General features: G+C 44.9%; 1 protein-coding gene across 1 annotated transcript; it reads left to right on the top strand.

Annotated features, from left to right (window-relative positions):
* Window positions 1-204: 204 nt before the first annotated feature.
* On the top strand, window positions 205-11,084 carry plppr3a (phospholipid phosphatase related 3a; the record flags this gene model as incomplete). Its single annotated transcript, XM_079216706.1, has 8 exons — window positions 205-285; window positions 663-848; window positions 2,524-2,653; window positions 3,621-3,816; window positions 5,740-5,797; window positions 7,838-8,011; window positions 8,844-9,668; window positions 10,137-11,084. The coding sequence occupies 8 exons, from the start codon at window positions 205-207 to the stop codon at window positions 11,082-11,084; spliced, it is 2,598 nt and encodes an 865-aa protein (XP_079072832.1).
* Window positions 11,085-21,127: the final 10,043 nt, after the last annotated feature.

The raw sequence follows: 21,127 nt of genomic DNA, 5'->3' as shown, positions 1-21,127 counted from the left end.
TGGGGTGAACTGTCCCTGTTAACCAGCCTTTGAAAACCTCTCCAACCTATGTTTCATAGATCAGATAGGTCCAGGCCTGGCAGAAGTTAGAAGGTCTTCTTTTTGATGCGTTCAGAAAGATTGATTGAAATCTTTGAAAGCGCTTTCTGACATCTCTCTTTGCAATCTGTTCTCCCGACAGGCCTCGACTGGTCCCACCCCAAGATGACTTCCCCCAAAAACAAAGCCAAGAAGAAACAGCCCAAAGACAGCATGACGCTGCTGCCATGCTTTTATTTTGTAGAGGTATGTGATAGATTAAAAAATCACCTTTATTTGATATACCAACACTTGGTCATCATGACTCATGAATCACTCTCTCTCTGTATGCTATCATACTAGTCATGTGTTATTTTTAATAATATTAATTGCATCTTGAAGCACCTGACCTCTACTGAAATAAGAGTTTGATGTTTTTCACAAGGATATGTTATGGCGTCATCACTTTCTTCTTCTGTGTGTTTGAAGGTGTGTGTTAGTTGTTGTGGGCGTTGAGATAAAACATTGGATGAATCACCCCTCCAGGAAAATATTAAATGCTAGTCACTCTTTGCTTTGTCCTTGTCCTTGTCCGTGTGTGTGTGTGTGTGTGTGTGTGTGTGTGTGTGTGTGTGTGTGTGTAGCTCCCCATCGTCCTATCCTCCTTGGTGTCCTTGTACTTCCTGGAGCTGACAGATGTGTTGTCCCCGGCGATGGTGGGCTTTCGTTGCCGTGACCGTGACCTATCCATGCCCTACGTGGAGACGGGTGATGAGCTCATCCCTCTGCTGATGCTGCTGAGTTTGGCCTTCGCTGGTCCTGCAGCGTCCGTAAGTCCATATCTCACACACGCACACATACACACGTGAGGATTGTTGGTACGGATAAAAGGGAGTTCCCTGCAAAAAAAAGAGACTTTTTTACATTTTTTCCATAATTCTGTAAGGGTTTTAATGCTTTTCTCGGTGTAGCTGTAGAATGGTAGGTAAGGTAGTAGAGAGAGAGAGGAGAGATGACATTCAGCAAAGGACACCGCCAAGGACTCAGCCTACATGAGGCGCACGCTCTATCGAGGGAGCTTAGGGTCACCCCAAATGAAATTTGAGGCAATTTTGCACTTCTTCCTTGTTGCCAAGACTCTTGACGACACTCTCCTCCGTGCACATGCTGATGTCCATGGAACCATGTACCACATTTTCTGAAAAGTGGACTAATATGCTCTTAAATTTCTTCAAAGATTGATTTATGTATTCACATGTTTTTCCCAATCTAACTATAAAGCAAAGAAGAAACTTGGCATCTGTATTGCTGGACTCTCAACAGAGTGCAGTGTCAAATTTGGTGCAAATTGGACAAATAACACGATCGATATTAATAAATAATAAATAAGCAAACAACGTTCGGTGCATGGAGGCATGGGTTTCAAGTCTCTGCACTAGATAACAAAGAATTATGATTACATGAAGCCAATAATATTCCTGTTTGATATACATATTTTAGGCACAGTAGTTTAGGTAGCACAGCAGTTGTTAGGCAGCATACATAATTATATAAACCTGGTGTTCTCCTTTTAGCCCAGTTTTGGTCTCCACCAACTTCTGAGAAAAGCATCTTGATCTTTCACCTGCTGGGTGATCAACCTTTTCACTAGCTAGTCACTAACATTGCCGTTTGGTGCTAAGCAGGTAGCACATATTTGGTTTAGTGGACCCTTGTTTCACTGCTGGAAACTGGACTGATGAGAGCTGAATTCACTAGCAAAAAGCTTGAAATAATTCCCTGTGATTGTGTCGCTGAGCATTGACTGAACATTTTTTTTACACTGCTTATGCAAAAATGTTGACTGGCGAAGCTTCACAAGAACACAAATCTTCCCGTTTTGGAGTCAGAAGGATAAACCTTGTCTCAGAGGATGAGTTATCTCATGTGTCTAGGGGTTTTGGGGGTTTGTTTGTGCGTTCTACGCCTTGTGTGCAGACAAAGAAACAAATCACACAAATATGCAAACGTACAGCTTCTCCAGCACTCACAAAGCAAATTCAATCTGTCCCTCAGGAATGCAAAATCAATGGACACATTGATAAATACACACCTGGCATTCCAATACACACCATCAAGCATGCCACAGGCACCCCTCAATCAATACACACACACACACGCACACACGCACGCACACACACACGAGTGCGCACGCTGCTAATCCATCACCAGCATAGAAACGAGCAGCGCTCTCCAACACTCATCTATCACTCAGATTGGAAGTGATCACTATTCGATAACACCTTGCCTCCATTCTCACACTCTCTCTCACCGTAGATCACAATCACACGAATGGATATTTTACATTAATGGCGCTTTTACTCTTTTTCCTCTCTTATTCTGTTATGTTTCTCTCTGTTGTTTTTTTATATATATTTATCTCTCAGCGCCTTACATTGTCTCCTATAGCTCCCCCCCCCCCCCCCCCCCCCCACATGTCACATACACTTCTCTTCCTGTCTCTAGATCATGATGGGGGAGGGCCTCATGTACTGCATGCAGTCCAAACTGAAGACATGTCCCAAGTCAGAGAGCAGCATCAACGCTGGAGGCTGCAGCTTCAACTCCTTCCTTCGCAGAACCGTGCGCTTTGTGGGTATGTCCAACGACCGATCCTTTTCGGGGGTTTAGGGTTTGGAGGCTACATTGCCGTTACTGTAATAGCTGTGGTTGCAGCTTGCCCTCAGGGTCCATCTTCTTTAGAGGGTCCCATTCACCGCAGGGTTTGTCAAACAGCATTATTTTCCCACAGATGTTTATTTTGGCGGTGAGGAAGACGCGTATGAAAAGCTTTTTAAGTGCCTCTCTGAAGCACTGGCGTGTGCGGTGTGTCTAAGTTAGTTGGTAGCTGCGTAAGTGTGACAGCATTGCAGAAGCAGTGTGATATTTTTCAGCTAAACCATATATATCACCATATATTTGCCTCTTTGTTTTTCACTCTTTTTCTTTGTGGGAAGACTGTCAAAATATCTAAAATATGGTAGTAAAGGTCAATCATATTGCTGAACCTTTAACGATTAACTTCAAGGGTTATGGTTTTGCTCAACGTTGACATATGGTTATATTGGTTGGACTAATCCTTCATAGTAAGGTCAAGGGGAGATTATCATGTCCCCGTGTGAAGCTACATTTGGTCCTCTGGGCTGAAACAACAGCGTTAACTTCGTAAAGAACGAAACGCTGTTGTTTTGAAGATGTAAATCAGTTTTTGGGCTCAGACAAATTGCTCCATTTACCAGCTGAGCCCCCCGACTTGATTCCACTTTTTAGAGAAGGGGAAATAAGCTAATTACATGAATTAACGGGAAGGTGATAAGGAAATATCTCCGGGCAAACTTTGAGCTTTGAAGTGAAAAGAGTAATTAATTCACCTTGCCAAATTCCACTGTTTGCGTAAAAGCCTGACAACGTTACAAACTGGATGCTTGTGGTGTCACTTCCAGTTGTTGCTTCAACTGCAGGTGTTCCTAAGTGAACAGCTCACAGTGAAGACGTCCTCGGGGGCTTTCGGCTCATCTCTCTGCCTCATCGTCTATCTCTGTGTTTCGCCTCCGTCCCCTCAGGTGTTCACGTGTTCGGTCTCCTGGCAACAGCCTTGGTGACAGATGTCATCCAGTTGGCCACCGGTTACCATGCCCCTTTCTTCCTCACTGTCTGCCAGCCCAATTACACGGCTCCAGGAGTGTCATGTGACAACAACGCCTACGTCACGCGGGACGTTTGTATGGGGAAAGACCAATATGCCATCATGTCAGCCAGGTAGGACACAGAGATGCAGGTGCAGAGTAAAAAACAGCATCCATCTGTTTGGATTAAAAAATCTGCACCTGCTTATACAAAAGAATAGAAAACATGTGATGCACAGTGCTTTCATTATACAGGATATCAGTTTAGCTTCTTATCTGTCTCGTCGATGACGTTATCGGGAATTATTTTGGTCATGATCATCATGTCGTGTAAATCTGATATCAGAACCGCCCCTAATCGCTCCATATCCCTTTCTCGCAGGAGTGTTTGTACAAACTAAGGCGAGGAGTCGTCAAATAAAATTTGCATTTGAAGAGGATTATAGGAGATTAAAAATAGCGAAAGAAGGAAATTATTGTTACAGTTTTTTTAATAATACAATATTTGCTTAGTGGTGATATGCTGCTTCGTAAAGTTAAGTGATTATTTATACAACAAGACTTGCAATGCCCTTACAAATTCTAAATATAGCTGATAAATAGCTGATATACGGATAATCTTAGTAGCACAAACATACACATGTGTGTACTTCTATACTTGTGCGGACCCATATTTTTGTAATGCATTCCCTAGCTTCTAACCCCTGAAGCCTTAAAGGAATAGTTCAACATTTTTGATAATCCACGTATTTGCTTCCTGGTGGCTAGTTAGATGAGCAGATTGACACCACTCTCTCTTCTCATCTAATGCCTTATGCCTAATGGTGCGTGTCCACAGGGGGCATTTTTGGGGAAGGTTCCACTTCCTGGCATCGGGCTCCCGACGAGCATGCCACTTGATAGATGATTGACAGGTGCTTTCCTTCTCTGAAACGGGAAACCAATACACAATCAAAGGTTTTCCCATTTTTATTTCAAGCATTGGAGGGACAGTAGTGGTGTATAAATGCATGAAAACAGCCAGGCTTCTAAACCCTTCCTGGCTGCACCTGATTGGACAAACGCATTCACTTGTGGGCTGGTCTGATTTCTAAGAGAACCAACATGATGGCTCATTTGGAAAAGTTGTCTTATATTACAAAAATAGTTTTCAGGGAAAATCAGTTGCTAAATCTCTTTTCATTTTAGATCAACAATGGTTAAAAGTGTTTTTTGGGAGTTTCCAGAGGGCTGATTTGATTTACATTGTGTAGCCTAGACCTCAATTTTATGTAAATAAGGGAGCGGCCAACGTGATGCCCCATTTCTCAAAATATCCAGAATGCATTGCAAGGCTGCTTACATGGACAATGAATGGGAAGCGTGAAAATGAAGGAACCTGTGGACATTTTCCATAACGTCAATAATTAGTAATTCTAGCCTGAAGCCAAAAATCAACTCTTGACCCTTCAACAGACCTTTGTAAACACAAAGACCAGCCAAAATGTACTCGATTCAGAAAACAAATTCTTAAATTCTAAAACTCAGCTTGGGCGAACTCCCAACCAGCTCAACCAACACACACACACACACACACACACACACACACACACACACACACACACACACACACACACACACACACACAGGTTTAGCCCTGAATGAGTGGGAGAAGATAAACACACAAACGGTGCATCAGAAAGGAAAATTAAATCAGATTCATGATGCAGTTCTCGAAACTGTAAATTAGCGGCTTTGACCTCGGCTCATTCGCTCTCCCCTGATGTTGCCACTAATGCCCCATGGTATTCTGTTTGTGTGTTTATTAATGCTCACATACAAGAACGCATGCTCAGTTTGACAGACACATAGTCGAGCAATCACACAGGTTTCGATGTCGAATATGACCACGACATCACAAACCGCTTTATTCATATTTATATTCAAGAGGCAATAAACACTCAGAATGCACTCAGCTTTTTTTTTCTTTTTTCTGTGAAAACATAAATCTCACTTTGTCTCTTTGCCTTCACTCTTTCACACCTAACTTTCGCCTTTTTCTCCCTCTCCCCCCCAGGAAAACATTTCCGTCCCAGCATGCAACACTCTCTGGCTTCGCTGCTGTCTATATCTCCGTAAGCTCTTTTGTGTTTGGGTCCACTGAGTATGACGTGTTTGCACCATACACTGTATGCTTGTGTGTGTGTGTGTGTGTGTGTGTGTGTGTGTGTGTGTGTGTGTGTGTGTGTGTGTGTGTGTGTGTGTGCGTGTGTGTGAGGGGGGGGGGTATTGAGTGTCTCTCTCTTAGGAACAGTTCACTGTAACTTTTGTTAATCTTGTTTTGTTTTACATTTCGGTAAAATAGTTTGTGATACGTTAAAGGTGCTAAATTCCAAATTCAGATCATTAATATAGCAGCAAACAACTATTTTGCGATGTAAATATATAGTGGAGTAATGGCGAGAGAAAGTCTCTCTCCTAGTCTTGCGTCTTAGTGTGCGTGCCCTCCATGTTGAGAGCCGTACGGAGGCAATCCTGAAATCATAGATATGCTTTGAATTTGGAATTTAGCAACCGTAACGATACCTTTTTTGATCCTCAGAATTTTTGTTTGTGCCATTGACAATGTATCTGTTCAATTATCTGTTGATCACTACCCAGATGTTCTTCTACTTATTATTGATGAACGTATAGCTGCCGGCAACGTCAGATTAGTTCTTGCATATCAGAGGATGTCTAGCTGGAATGAAATCACTGTCACTTCATACATAAATCACAATTATGGTGTTTACTCACTGAGAGATATCCGAATTTCAGACTACAATGCCTTCGGGCATTTCGAGTCATCCAAATCTCACATAAAAAACACAACAGGAACTGTCATATTTCTGTTCGCTGTTATATCCTCATGCATATTGGTCATATCGTTTTGCTATTATGTTGTCCGGCGATGGCAGTAGCGGTATGAACTGTACAGCAAAGTAGCATTGTAATTTTCTATGAGACAACACCCTCCTACACACACACACACACACACACACACACACACACACACACACACACACACACACACACACACACAGTTAAAGCTCACCAGACCGTCTTCTGATATGAGAGAGAGAGAGAGAGAGAGAGAGAGAGAGAGAGAAATTGAGGAGAAGGAGGAGGAAAGCAGCTGTTTTAGTTGCTAGAGTTACAGCATGTTATCTAAAGGCTGCAAAGTTGAGAAGCAGTCCATTAACACTGCTGTCAGATAATTTTCCCTTTAATATTTGTCTCCACTGCCCACCACATTTATAAATATATCTCTATTATAATGACATTAAATAGTTCCACTTGTTTCCATACTTTCTCTGGACACTTTTTTTTTTGTCGATGAAACCTGACAGAAAAAGCTAATCACTTGATAAAATAGCCGTTTGTAAATGTCACCGTTCTGACAGATTCTTGCTTGAGGAAAAATTGTATTTAAATGCTCTCAACTAGACGGACACGCTTGTTAAAGTGGATATTTTTTGCAAAGCCTGCTTTTCTGTCATTCAGCTGTCCTCCACTTTATGTATTTGAAATAAAGTGTGCATGCAGGGAATTTCAATGTAAATATAGAACTACACTCTGTCTCCCCTCCCGTGCCCCTTCTGCTCACTTCCGCACTCAGTTTTACTGTCAAACAATATTCATCCTATTGGCCCAGTTTACCTCATATGTAGCACATTTTATTTTTCTTCAAACAGCTGTAGCAATCAATGGTTGGTATCATTGCCATGGAAGAGAAAATTATGTGTGACAGGTCATTTCACTTTTTCAATGTAATGTCAAATGAAAGAGAATTCTTCAAATAAATATGATTATTCCCTTTTTTCGCTTGGACAGAAATGACACAGTAAGCTAAGCTGCTTCTGGTCTTTATGCTAAGCTAAACTAACCAGCTGCTGACTGCGGCCTATTTGACAAACACAAATGTGCGTCGATCTTCCCGTTTACCTCTTGGCGAGTGTATTTCCACAAATGATTCCTTTATTAACAAAGATGAGTGTCCCACATTCCTTTTAAATTGAAAAATGTTCTCCTGCTGATGTGGAACGTGTGTTGCAGTGTGTTGTTCTGCCTTTTAATGACATATCCACTTTGCCATGCTGGCGTATTTATGTGCGCCTCTCTCTCTCTCTCTGCAGATGTATTTCAATGCCAGCATCAGCAGCACGACCAAGCTGCTGAAGCCGTTGCTGGTGTTTGCGTTCTGCATGGCGGCGGGCCTCGCCGGGCTGACGCAGATCACTCAGCACCGCAGCCACCCGATAGACGTCTACGTGGGATACGTCATCGGAGCCGGCATTGGAGTCTACCTGGTGAGTTAAAGATGACCAATATGACTGGAAAAATATATTAATGGGCCCAATTTATATGGCTGGTTTCAAGATGGCATTTTGTATGCCACTGTAACTTACTGAACAAGGGAAAGAGTCTTGAAATGGATTTAGTTTGTGAAATGACTACCTGCATATCTATGTAGGCCTTTGGGGAGCAGGTAGCAAGTAGCGTGATGGGAATGACCAAATACACATAAATAGATTATTTGTTGTTTTTAAATTAAGTGGTTTAGTTGTTTTGCTGTTACTGAATTGTTCCATTGTATTATTCTAACGCTATCACAGCATGTGCTAACAAACGCTTCTTTTTTTAATCACCTCTCCCCTCCGTGTGGCTTTCATACATTTGTCCCTGAGCATATTTTTTTTGGCAGGCGCTATATATAGCCTTTTCTATTACGGAGGGAAGGGAGAGAGAATGAATAATCCGATAAGAATTCTCTGGAACAATTTCACACTTCATTTTAAGAAAAACTTGTCGTTGCCATTTTCCACGCTCCCTTTCTCCTCCTCTCACTCTCTTCCTCTCTCGTCTTACACATTTTAAGAGGGGGAGCGTTTCTTTCTGTCATTAAAGGATGAATTCTGATAGAGGGGGGCGATAGTGAATCATGCTGGCCTCAGACTAAACAGCATGGAGGAAGGAGAAACGCTCATTCATGCACTTGCTCTCCGCTAATAGGAATATACATTTTCTTTCCCTCCCAGAGATTAAAGAAAACACATTTTCACGCGTCAGTCTTTATTTAACATGCTGGGTACTTCTCTCTCCTCATTTGTTTCTCCTCCCCCCCTCCTCTCTCTGTGTCAGGCGGTGTTTGCAGTGGGAAACTTCAAAGCGTCAGACGAAGATGCTCCCTCTTTCCAGAAACTGGCCCCGGCTCAGCCGAAGGACGGCCTGAGGATGCTAAACCAGCGGAGCCACGACTCCCTGTACAGGAAGACTCCCCGGGTGTCTGAGAGCAGGGAGGAGCTGGGGGCGGGGCTTGGGTCTGGGGCTCGCTGTAAGGTGAGGAGGGAAAAGGCCTCCCTGGCCTCCCTCAAGCGAGCGAGTGCTGACGTGGATCTCCTGGCTACCCGCGGTCCCATGGGCAAGGAAACCATGGTGACCTTCAGCAACACCTTGCCCCGGGTGGCAAACGGCAACAGCCCCATCTCCCCCTCAGACGAGCTCCCCGCCACGCAGCGGCACATGACCTTCCATGTGCCCTTTGACCCCCAGAGGTCTCGGCAGCTGGTGTCAGAGTGGAGGCAGCGCTCGCTGGAGATCCGCAGCCAGAGCTCACGAGACGAGGAGGAGGGGATGGACGGGAGGGACGGAGGGGAGGAAGGAGGAGTGGCAGCAGCGGGAGAGGGAGACCAGGAGATGCCTCCGTCTCTTTACCCCACGGTGCAGGCCAACAAGGGCATCGCCACGCCGACCGGAGCACGGATGGTGGTGGCACCCCCACTCGTTTACATCCCCGAGGAGGCCTCTCGCCCGCCGCCTGTCTCCCCAAAGAGCGCCAAGACCCGCGCCAAGTGGCTGTCGCTAACCGAGGGAGGAGGAGGCGGGAAAGAGCCGGGAGCGGGGCCGATCGCGGTGTCGACTCCCCGCGTTCCCAACACGCAGCCCGGCCAGCAGAGAGTCACTCAGGTGAGGAGGAAATTCGAAAATGAGTGCCTGCTAAATCACAATAATTACATTATTTTGAGCAGTCATTTTTCATTCTTTGATTTCGAGTGGCATGCTGCCCGGGTTCTGGAAAATATAGATTAGACAGGAGAAGAGATTTAATAGCCTCCAAACCCCGGAAGATTTATTTTGTTGGTGAAATCGAAACAGAACAACAAGCGCTGAGGCAATTTCCCAGATTACTTTACAATATGAAATACTCTCACAAGGGATCAAACACTTATTATCGTTACAGTAACATTAAAAATAATGTCTGTGAGGAATATTGCATATTTTACTATTACCTTGAACAGTGGTTATTGTATCCCTGAACTGAATTACTTAATTATTGGAAACAGCAGTTGACAAAAAAAGGTAGGTACCATTTGCACCACTTGAGCACTCTCCTCTCCTTTGTACACTCTGACTCGAGGCTGTTCTGTCCTCCAGGTGATAGCCATGTCCAAGCAGCAGGGTCAAGGAGTGACATCATCCACAAAGACGTCAGAAGGCGGCTCCTCCTCCGGCGGCGGGTCCAACTGCTCCGAGTCGCCCTATTACCGCATCCCGTCCGATCGAGACAGCTGCACCGGGAGCAACCCGGGGAGCATCGCCGGCAGCGGGAGCATCGTCACCATCGACGCTCACGCCCCTCACCACCCGGTGGTGCGCGTGTCGGCTGCCAACGGCAAGCCGTGGGAGTGGAGGAACACCATCAGCGGCAACATGATGGCTGCCGACTTGGCGGGGGACAAACACCGCGTGTCACTGCAGCGGCAGGACAATGTCAACCACTACCGGGATTACCGGACGCTGCCCGTGAAAACGGACTCGCTCTGCTCCTCCTCGGCCGGTGACAGCGCCGAAGGAGGACCGGAGTTGCCTCCCCCGCCTCTCCCGACCTCCTCCTCCCCTCTGCCTCACCCTCCTCTGCTGTTGTCATCCCCTCTGCCGCCACCGCCTCCTCACTCGTCTACTTCCCCCTTGCCTCCCCCTCCTCACCCAAGCTCCTCTCCAATATTTCCCCCGCTCCCTCACCCTGCCTCCTCTCACATGCCTCCCCCTCCTCACCTGTCCTCTCAGATGGCCCCACCGCCCCTTCCATCGTCCTCTCAAATGCCCCCACCTCCTCACCCGTTCTCCTGTCAAATGCCCCCGCCTCCGCGTCCATCCTCTTCCCCTTTGCCACCACCACCTCACCCGGCATCCTCCATGCCTCTACCTCCTCACCCGTCCTGCTCCAGCATGCTCCCCCCTCCTCCCCATCCCGACCTACTGATGGACGGCCACAACCAGGCGCTTTCCCGCTCCTCCACACTGCCTCGCCGGCCCTCCGCCCGCAGCCACGCCGAGCAGGAGCACTACTACAAGGCCATGCAGAACGAGCGGATGTTATAGTGAAGACATCGTTGTCGTCTCAATGGTTGTAAATCAGGAGACTCAGCTGAAAGAGACAGTGAAACAAAGTAGGTTGCGGCAGGTGAAGAGAGATTCATGATTTTTGAAAGAAATGACAAAAAAGGTTTAGAGACTCGAAATGTAGAGGCGGCAGGGGGCAGAGGACCACGGGGAGGTCTGGCAGCTCACACACACTCAGCGGGGGGGATCTCATTTACTCCTGCTCACATGTACTGCCCACAGCGCCGGCTCGGCGCTTCCGACTGGGAAAAGAACAGACGAGAGAAGAAAGGGGCGTGGCAAAGAATAATAAATTAAAAAAAGACCCTCGTTCACCTGATTTCGGCACATCCTCCGTGTTTCTCTCAGACACATTCGGAGGAGGAGTGGAAGAGGCTGCAGCTGAAAGAGAGATATGACAATGAACGGTCTGGGATTTGGTAATCAAGTTTCCCTCGAGAGGGGGGATAAGACCGAGAAAACAAAACAACTACAGGCAAAATATGCTCTGCTTACACTGGCGCAGCTGTTTCAGATCGCCAGCCACAATAAACAGTTCGTCGTTGAAACCAGCACCCAAAAGCTTAATAAAGAAAAGAATGCAGTAACGTCAAGTTCAACCACAGATTGAAGAGTATTAAGCCACAACCCACAAAAGCATGAGCGTATTTTTACCCCATCTGAATACACAAACCCAATGGGGAAATTTATGTTTGACACCAAGCAAATCTGTCAGCATCCACCAGACTGAGCCGGCTTAGAAAGCGTTGCTTTCTGGTTGGGGTGTGAGGAGGAGGAGGGGTGGGCATAAGGAGGATCACGCACAGTTGGGCGCCCCTATACAGACGTCACTGAATGGATTACTGTTGTAAACATGAGAGGCGGTGGAATGGAAGGAGAATTGTTCCTCAAGTGAGAGTGGAGCCAGCCAGCCAGCCACCCTCTTGAGCCTGTCTCTGCAAAAACCTGCCACGGAGCCCAGGAGCAGCACGAAGGAGGAGATTAGCGTTTGTTTATCAAGCCGTGCTCGTCCACTCTTCCCTCCGTTAGGGCCCCGATCGGGTTTTTGGGCCCTGTGGCCAACCACAATGGTGATGGGATTGGTAATGGAAGGCTGCCTGGCCAATAGTGCGGCCCGCCATCATCATCGGCGACGTGCACATTGGCTCAAGCTGGCCGGGTGCGATTGACACTCTCTGTTTAAACCTGTTAAAATTACAAAGGCTCTGGTGCCACTTTCTCACCATGCGTACTTCATAAGGGGCTTGTGAGTTGTCATTTGTGCTTTATATATCAGAAATAAGGTTGTATGAACGTATTCTATTTTAGCAAAAATATCTTTCATTGTCTTTTTATCTTGCTATTCCATTTTTTTCAGGTGTAGAGCTATGCAGGAAGGCGAATACAATATTTAGAGACTTACAGTCCTTTATTCATACATCTATTATCTAAACCCGTTTAACACCAGAGATGGCCAGTCTGTGACGGGGCTACCCTCCTTTAAGGATGCCTTAATAGAAAGTGATACCCCCGAAACAGCCAACCGACACCGTGACGGGGCAGCTAAACGTTTTTGAGATTTTTTAGACAAAACGATTAGTGATTAACCCTAGAATTAATCAAAGTATTAACTGATAATGAATATAATCAGTCGTTGCGGCCCTTAAGGAACACGCTTCAAATCCCAGAGTTGAGAGGAAGTGCGTGTTCTTCCTGCTTCTTCCTGATACTTGTTGTACTTAAACTGCGTTGTATAAAGTTGTTATCTGGTATACTTATAATTTCATACATCCCAATTTTTTTTTCTAACTGACAGAAAATATTTGGTCCAATGACAAGTGCTTTATTTTAGATCGTACCTAGATCATATTTCCAGTTGGTCTGAAGCCATGCACCAACACCTCTGAAGGGTATACGTCAACTGTTTTTTGTAAAGTCGTGCTAGGAAGGGGCGGGGCTTGTATTTTGTAGCGGCGCTCCTCACACGCGGAGCTGGTAGATGGTGTTGCTTGTCGGTTTGTGCTGCATGTGTGTACGAGCGTGTTTTTATAAACTTTACTTCTGTGGTTCAAGTTTGCGCCCGATAACTTTGACGAACGGGCTGGTTATCGTACTACCCCCCTCCCCCATTTTGACTGTAAAAATACTTGATATTACCTGTTATTAATAATACTATTAATATTCCGCAGTCCTCTTTTAAGGGCTAATGTTTTTTTTATCTGTGGTGATGTGTAACATTAATAACCCCGATTGAATAAAAAAACCAAGACTTCTTAACTGAGGTTTCATGTTGTGTTGCTTGACAGCGGCTCAATGCCGGGGTGGCTTTTACCGCCACTCTAATGAAAAGGATCTTCTCCATTGATTCTTGGCTTATGAGTACTTTGATGCTCATACTGTAATCTCGCACAGCGACACACTCTATTACACACAGCCACACTGATACGGCACACGCACATTTGCTCCTTTTTTTCTGTGGGCTAGTTTCAGGTTTCCATAATGAATTCTGCAAGAGTGTTGGCCCATCCCAGATGACCTGCAGGGTCAGAGTGTGTGTGTGTGTGTGTGTGTGTGTGTGTGTGTGTGTGTGACCTGTGTGACCCTTAGTTTATTCTGATATTTAAATTACAGCATTATTCAGGTGCATTAAGGTGGATAATGGTGCCGCTATATATGCGTCACATTTATGCATTTTTCCTCATCTGTATGCATGTTTGAGTGTTTGTTTGTTTGTTTCGGCTGTAATGCATATGTGTGTGCGTTCGTGTGTGTGTGTGTGTGTGTGTGTGTGTGTGTGTGTGTGTGTGTCTGTGTCCAGTGCTTCCGAGCATTGAGCTGTGTGATGAGGCCGTACAGGCAGTGAGGGTGCAGATGGTGTACCGAGGCCTGAGGACAGTCAGCCTGTCCATGACTCACACTCAGCAAGCCAGCAGCTCTCCCCCCCCCCGGTGTCCCAGAAAGCACTGTATTTGTGTGTGACGGCAGAAAGCAACAGAAAATGCGGACTGAGCTGTCTTTATGCATACATCTATTTTTGCCAGCCTGTGTACATGCTTATATCTGTGTGTGTGTGTGTGTGTGTGTGTGTGTGTGTGTGTGTGTGTGTGTGTGTGTGTGTGTGTGTGTGTGTGTGTTGCTGTCCAGGGGAAGCTGCTGACAGTCTTCTCGGGACTGATTTACCATGCAGAGCAGCACAAAGACCTTTTGTTCGCAGCTCTTCTTTTCTCCGCCTCACTTTGTCACTATTGCTCTACCTACTGCCGTCTCACCCAGCTCCTCGTGAACCTTTACTCATGGAGGAAGGGGATCTGGAGCTTATATACTGCTCTCCCTCCACTTCTGCAGCTTCTTGAATGAGGGATTAGGATTCAGATCAATACAATACAGGGCGTAATTGTTAAAAAAAAGCAGATACTTATTTATTTTTTGCATGAAAAGGTTGTCATATCTAACATATCTACAGAGATTGACAATAGACCCCATCTCTTAAAAGGTTATTCCTTCTCAGGTTCCACTGGTGGAAGGGTTGAGGAACTCCTTGTTTTAACAGCTCTCTTGAAGGGCTCCGTCAGTTATGAAATGGAGACGAAAGTAATGGTTTCATATTCCTACAGTGTAACGGTTGTTCAAATTCTCAGCTTGGGAACCAAAGTAAATTACGCAGAGTCTCACGAGGGCTTATTAAACCACGTTAGAAATCCTGTCATTTGCCGAGCCACCAGGCCCGGACCTTGTAGAGAGCTCTTTCCAAATGATAACCAGCCTTAATGTGCCAGTCAGCCGTCTACCGCTAAGGCTGGGGGCTAACGCTGACATTTCTGGGAGGCCGGCTTCACTGAGTCAGAGGCTGTATCTCCAAGTGTCTTTCTCCGGGTGAACTTTTTTTGTAATCTACATTTCATCAGTTTATTTTTTTATGCGACCAAACAGACAATAAAATCATGATGTATACCTGTCAAATTAGCTGCTAATGTAATATGACATCTTCAACATCCAGAACATCCCCAAATGCAAAATTTAAAGATTTCCAGACAAGAATGATTTCCCTCCATGAATATAGTCTTCATCCCCGAGGCTACCGAGGGTGATAAACGTCATATACCAAACTACATTTTCATCTCAGCTGGGAGCCTTACAATTTTATTGAGTTGTCTTCACAGGAGCTTAGTTTTCATCCACAATTGATTCCTTAAATATTCTCTCATGTGGACCTCTTTTTTTTCTCAACTGAACTCAGGGTAGCAAGCATTAGAAAACAAGAGTATTCTGTCATTCTAGCAGCTCTGTGAGGCTCTAATGAGACAGTGTTGCTCTGAGCCAAAAGCTAACGTCTGCAGGATAACAAGCTAATGCTAGGCTGGTTTCCGCCATCTTTGTTTCGTGTGCAAACACAAAGTACAGCTGAGGCTGTTGGGATTGTCCTTATAGTTTTGGAAGCATTTGGTCATGAATTGTTTGACCTGATGAAGAGCTAAACGATCACCAAAGTGATTACAATTAATCCTGAAGGGGGACATGAATATCTGTACTGAATTTCTTGGCAATTAATCCAATGATCATTCACACAAAACTACAAATGTCAACTGGTTAGGCTTGAGAGGAAAAGTCAGAGGAGAATCAATGCAGTATACAAGTCCATCCTCTAAATAGAAGATCAATGGAGTTGTTTAGATGTTTTTGTGTGGGTCAACAGGCTGACATGACACCACATGAAACTCATCGCTGGTAGAGTTTAGAATTGAAATAAAAGAAGTGGCTCAGAGTCTGTAAAAAAAAAAATACTGTTTCTAAAAATTCCTGGAAAGTTGACTTTGCAAAGATGCGCAGCTTTCATGTGACAGCTTAGAGATACTCTACAAAGCAAGGAAAGTATGCAAGCGGTTCGGTCCCCGCTCGCTCTCTCTGCTTCTCCAATTATACTCGACATGTCTGCTCGGCTGTCTCCTTTGAGAACTAAGCCGGTAAAGATGGCGATGGAGATGGAAACAACGTACCCCCTTTTACATGCATACACATGCATACACACAGTCATGCATGTGAACATAGGCAGCAAGACGCTCACTAAAAAACAGATCTTGAGATTTCAGACAAACACTGAATTCTACTGACAGAGACGTAAACGCGTACAAATTCACATTCATGCTCATGCATTTTGCCCTCGTGCTATTTCGTCATTGTGTAGATGCAGGGGGAGGGAGGGGCACAGTGTGTGTGTGTGTGTGTTTGTGTGTGTGTGTGTGCGCATGAGTGGGCTGATGTGGTTGTGGCCTTATATGCATGAGTAAGACTACAGTACATGGCTTCGATACCCTACAGGCCTATGGGTGTAACACACTGACACAGTTATCAGACCGGACTAATTTGGTCTGTGTGTGTGTGTGTGTGTGTGTGTGTGTGTGTGTGTGTGTGTGTGGGTGGGTGTGTGTGTTGGGTGTGGGTGTGTGTGTTAGCGTGGGTGTGTGTGTGTGTGTGTAGAGGAGATCCATGCATGTCTTAATATATGTGCGACCCTTTCTTGCGTTTGTGACCTACACACTATGTCTGTTCTCCTTCACTGCCCTCTCACCTCTCCTCAAATGTGGATTTATCTGCAAGGACTGCAGATGTCACATGAACAACCCCAGCCCCGTATATGTGCTGTCTTACCTCTACTCCCGTACGTCTCCTCAAATGCATGAAATGCCTCTCCGGGAAAATAAACTGTCAGATGTGTCAGAGTTTTCTAGGGGAGCTTTTGGCAGACGATCACACACTCGTGCAACCAGCTGACCCAGTTTTGGTGAAGATGCTGAGGGATATTATACATTATACACACACACACAAAACACACACAAACATTTAAAGAACTCTGCAGCGTTGCACGGACACGGTCACAATAAAATTGTACAATTTGTCAAAATCTGCAACACGTGCACATTTGTACTGGAGCAAATAAAAATAAATAAGAAGCTGTCGGTCCGGGAGCCTCAACGTAATGAGTAAATCAGAGCGCTGCAGCACTGAACTCATCTGTACTCATGACTGTGATGCATTCTATTTCATATCAGCTGTGAGCAGGGGAGCAAAGACAAAGGCTGCGTCTAAATGTTTCTGACTGCGTCTAAGTGTGTCTGACTGTTTCTGACTGTTTCTGAGTAGTTTCTCGGCCCGGTAGTCATGCTCCATCTTGTTATTGGTGAGTGATGATCAGGGGTTGAATAAGAATATGTACTAATTGATCAAAAATGGAACGTCTGGAGTAAGGAGGGAATGGGGGGAAAAGGGAAGGGAGGACAGGAATGAGGATTAAGAATGAAAGAGGAATGCAGAAAGGAAAGCAGAGAGAGAAGCAACACACAGAGAAGAAAGAAAGGAAGATACATTAATACACAGAAGAAATAAATGAAGGAATTATTAGATAAATGAGTAAAGTAATGAAGAGTGGAGAGAGGTTAAGTAAAATGAATCAAGGGTCAAGAGAAACAGGGAGGCATAGAAGGGGCAATTTAAAAAAAAAGAGGAAAGGAATGAACAGACAAATGAGAAGCACACGGAAGAATAACGGAAGGAGGGGAAAGAATCTGAGCAGAGAAGGAGGCAAAGGAGGGAATAGAAGACTGAGCGTGAGGATAAAAAAAAGGAATTAACAAAACAAGCCACAAGGGCCGAAGAAATGAAATGACGGGAGGAGAATTAAAAGGGTATCAATGGGTATGCAAAGAAAAAGAGGCAAAAAATAAGGGACGGGATTAAGGGATGAATGGATGGCATGGAAGGAAGGAACAAAAGAGAGAATGCCGTCGACTGGGAGGGATGTACATAAGAAATGAAGGTGAAAGCTAAAAAAAGTATGAATGACGGAATAAAGAAAAAGGATTCGGGGAGGGGAAACAAAAGAGAGAGAGGAGGAAATGGATAAAGCACAGGAGGAAAGAAGGCGGTAAGGAAAGGGAGAAGGAAGCAAAAATGACAAAATGACGAAAGGGAACAAAAAGTGAAAAAGCTTCAATGGACTTCATGGCTAAAAAGACGGAAACAAAAGAGCCGTCACTCCCAGTCCAGACGATGAATGGATCACCGGCTTCTCGCCACGACACTCGCTGACCTGCATAACAGCTATTAACACGTTGGCACATCTGTTGCCAACTTGATGCAGCACCAGAGGGGAGGGGGAGGGGGGCACAGTGTCAGCATGTATGACAGAGAGAAAGACAGACAGCTACTGAGAAAAAGAAGAAAATATGAATACTATAGTTTTTGTGTGTGTGTGTGTGTGGGGGGGGGGGGGGAGGGTATCTCTCCTCTGGATTTACAGCAGCAGACTGATGTGCGTTTTTATGCATATTCAAACGGGGAGCCAGATTATTAAAAGATGGGTAATGAGAGAGAGAAAAAAATGAAGAAAAATAAGGGATTCAGACAGAGACCAAGTGCTGATCTTTCATTATTCATGTCTGGTTTAGTGGCGGTGTTCTGCCGCCGTGGAGAGAAGGAGTAAAGAAGGGAAACGGAAGGAAGGAGAGAGAGAGAGAGAAGAGAGGAAGAAAGACACACAGTGGACAGGGACGAGGTAAAAAGGGGTTGGAGAGAAACATTGTCTTTTGATGCTTTCCAGTGGAACAGCTCATTACAAACCACAGCAACAAAAGACAAGTGCAAAATCTCTCCAACTCCCACTCTCACACACACACACACACACAGACACATACTCTCTCACACACGCACGACAGCATACAAAACAATCTACAGAAGCCCACAGAGGCGTAATTGACATTTTAAAGCACACAGGGAGACACAGATGGAGTTAGGTAGACAGAGAAAGTGGAAAGAGAAACATTTTGGCATTTTTCTGGCCTGACTGAGAGTATTCCAGTAAGGAGGAAACTCTTTCTACTCCTTTTCCCACCAGGCCTCGGTCTGCCTTTCAGCTCCCTCCGTCCCTACTCTCTCCCTCACTCTCTCTTATCCATTCACTTTCTCCACAGCCCTCCCCTGCTGTGGATTTACACCCGCCTCCTCCAAATTCCACTCAGTTATTTTCATGTTGGGTAATTTCTGATTCCGCCGATGTTTATTCATGCCCGAGGTTCTGAGAGAGAGATAAGAAGCCAAGTGCTGAGCTGGCCTCGAGGGCTGGGAGGGCATGTGCATCAACACCGGTGGAGCTTACAGCACATGTTTGCACTCACGTCGGTTAGAGATACTGAGAGAGTGTTCGGCTCGTGAAACACTGCTATTGTTTGTCGAGAGGGAAATGAATTTTTATTTTGTGAGATGTCAGTGACCCTCATCTGTCAAGCAATGTTCATCATGATGTCATGTTTTTATGTCACCCCATCGGTCTTCATTTCTCTACAGGGATGACATGATTTATTTTTCTATCCCAGGGGCAGTTGGAGGAGAAAGCAGGGCCATGGCAGCTAGCAGGCCTGGTTCCAGGCCGGTTCCATCAGCAGGGCCATGGTTGCATCAGCAGGGTTCCAGGCAGCCATGAATCAATGGAAAAAGAAAGTAGAGTTAGTAATATGCATTGAAGAGACAATCATTTATCCAGAAGGAGAGAAAGAAGAGGTGAAGAGGAGAGGAGGAGCGAAAGAGGAAGAGAACGAGAGGAGGAGCTCAGTGTATCCTAAGATGTCCCCCAGCAGTTTAGGCCTATAGCAGCATATCTAGGGGCTGGACCAGGGCAAACCTGAGCCAGCCCTAACTATAAGCCTGAAACAGCCCTAACTATAAGCGCCATCAAAGAGGAAAGTCTTAAGTCTACTCTTAAATGAGGTGACCGTGCCTGCCCCCCGGACTGAAAGTGGAAGCTGATTCCACAGAAGAGGAGCCCGATAACTGAAAGCTCTAGCCCCCAACCTACTTTTTAAGATTCTGGGAACCACAAGTAACCCTGCATTCAGTGAGCATAATGCTCTCATGGGGTAATATGGCACTATAAGGTCCTTAAGATATGATGGTGCATCACCAGTTAAGGCTTTGTAGGTAAGGAGAAGGATTTTAAATATGATTCTCGATCTTACAGGAAGCCAGTGGAGCCAGTGCTCCTAAAGGCCCTTGAAACATATTATCCTTAGACAGCCTCCTCGTATGAGAGATGGGGTCCTGCATGAACACATTATGTTATGTTGGAACAGTGTTTCTTATTTTACGTGATTTATTTTGTGCAGCATTTGATCTGAACTGAAAATCTTATGACACAGATCTGATGAAACCCGCTGCCACAATCCCATCAAAGAAGATTAGCTTAGTATTTTAATGTTAAACTCTCAACAAATAAAACTTCAAATGTTTTGACTCTAACTTTGCTTACTTAGCAATACATTTTAAATATGAAAGACTAACCCAGGTTTGTGTAGGCTTTATTATTCATTAATTATGAACTTAATAGGAAAATGTACCTGAGACATAAATACATTTTCAATATTTGCAGGGACAAACCTACATCAACCACATGGAATTGATATGTCATGTATATGACAGAACCCCATATAATGAAGATTACTAACACACAAATGTGTGACATAATGTTCATTCTGTCCCTTATATAGACTTAGTTTTATGATCTATAACTAATGTAGTCTAATACAACACTCCGACAGTAAATTCTACCTTCGTGCCATTGTACACATGTAAGAAAGTCTTCTTGGATGTAAAAAATGTAAACTATTTCTTGGTCTGCCCATTATCAATGAATTAGCAGAACAATGACGAGGGAACATGTCTGGAGCACGACCACCACCTGCTGGACGTTGAGTGCAGGTGCAACATATTTTGTCTGGATGCAGATGTGACAGAATAATTTGGGTCAGACGATAGTAGGCGGCTCCAAAAGAGTGGAAATATGTTTGTTATAGCACGGTCATTAATTTAGTGTATTTCTGACTCGATTTAAGAACATACAAATAAAAATAAATAATGGAATAATCCCCGCTCCCAATCACTGTAAAGACCTTAGCCTGATGTTATTTATGTAACAGAATGAAGACCCGCCTGGAGAAGTCTTGATACGGAGCCGTTCCACCGCTAGATGGAGAAGTGGGGCAGAACAGCGGGGGGAA

The sequence above is a fragment of the Taurulus bubalis genome (assembly GCF_910589615.1).
Source record: "Taurulus bubalis genome assembly, chromosome: 1".
NCBI classification, from domain to species: domain Eukaryota; kingdom Metazoa; phylum Chordata; class Actinopteri; order Perciformes; family Cottidae; genus Taurulus; species Taurulus bubalis.
Note: the sequence above shows the minus strand (reverse complement) of the source record. Positions and strands in the feature narration are given on the sequence as shown.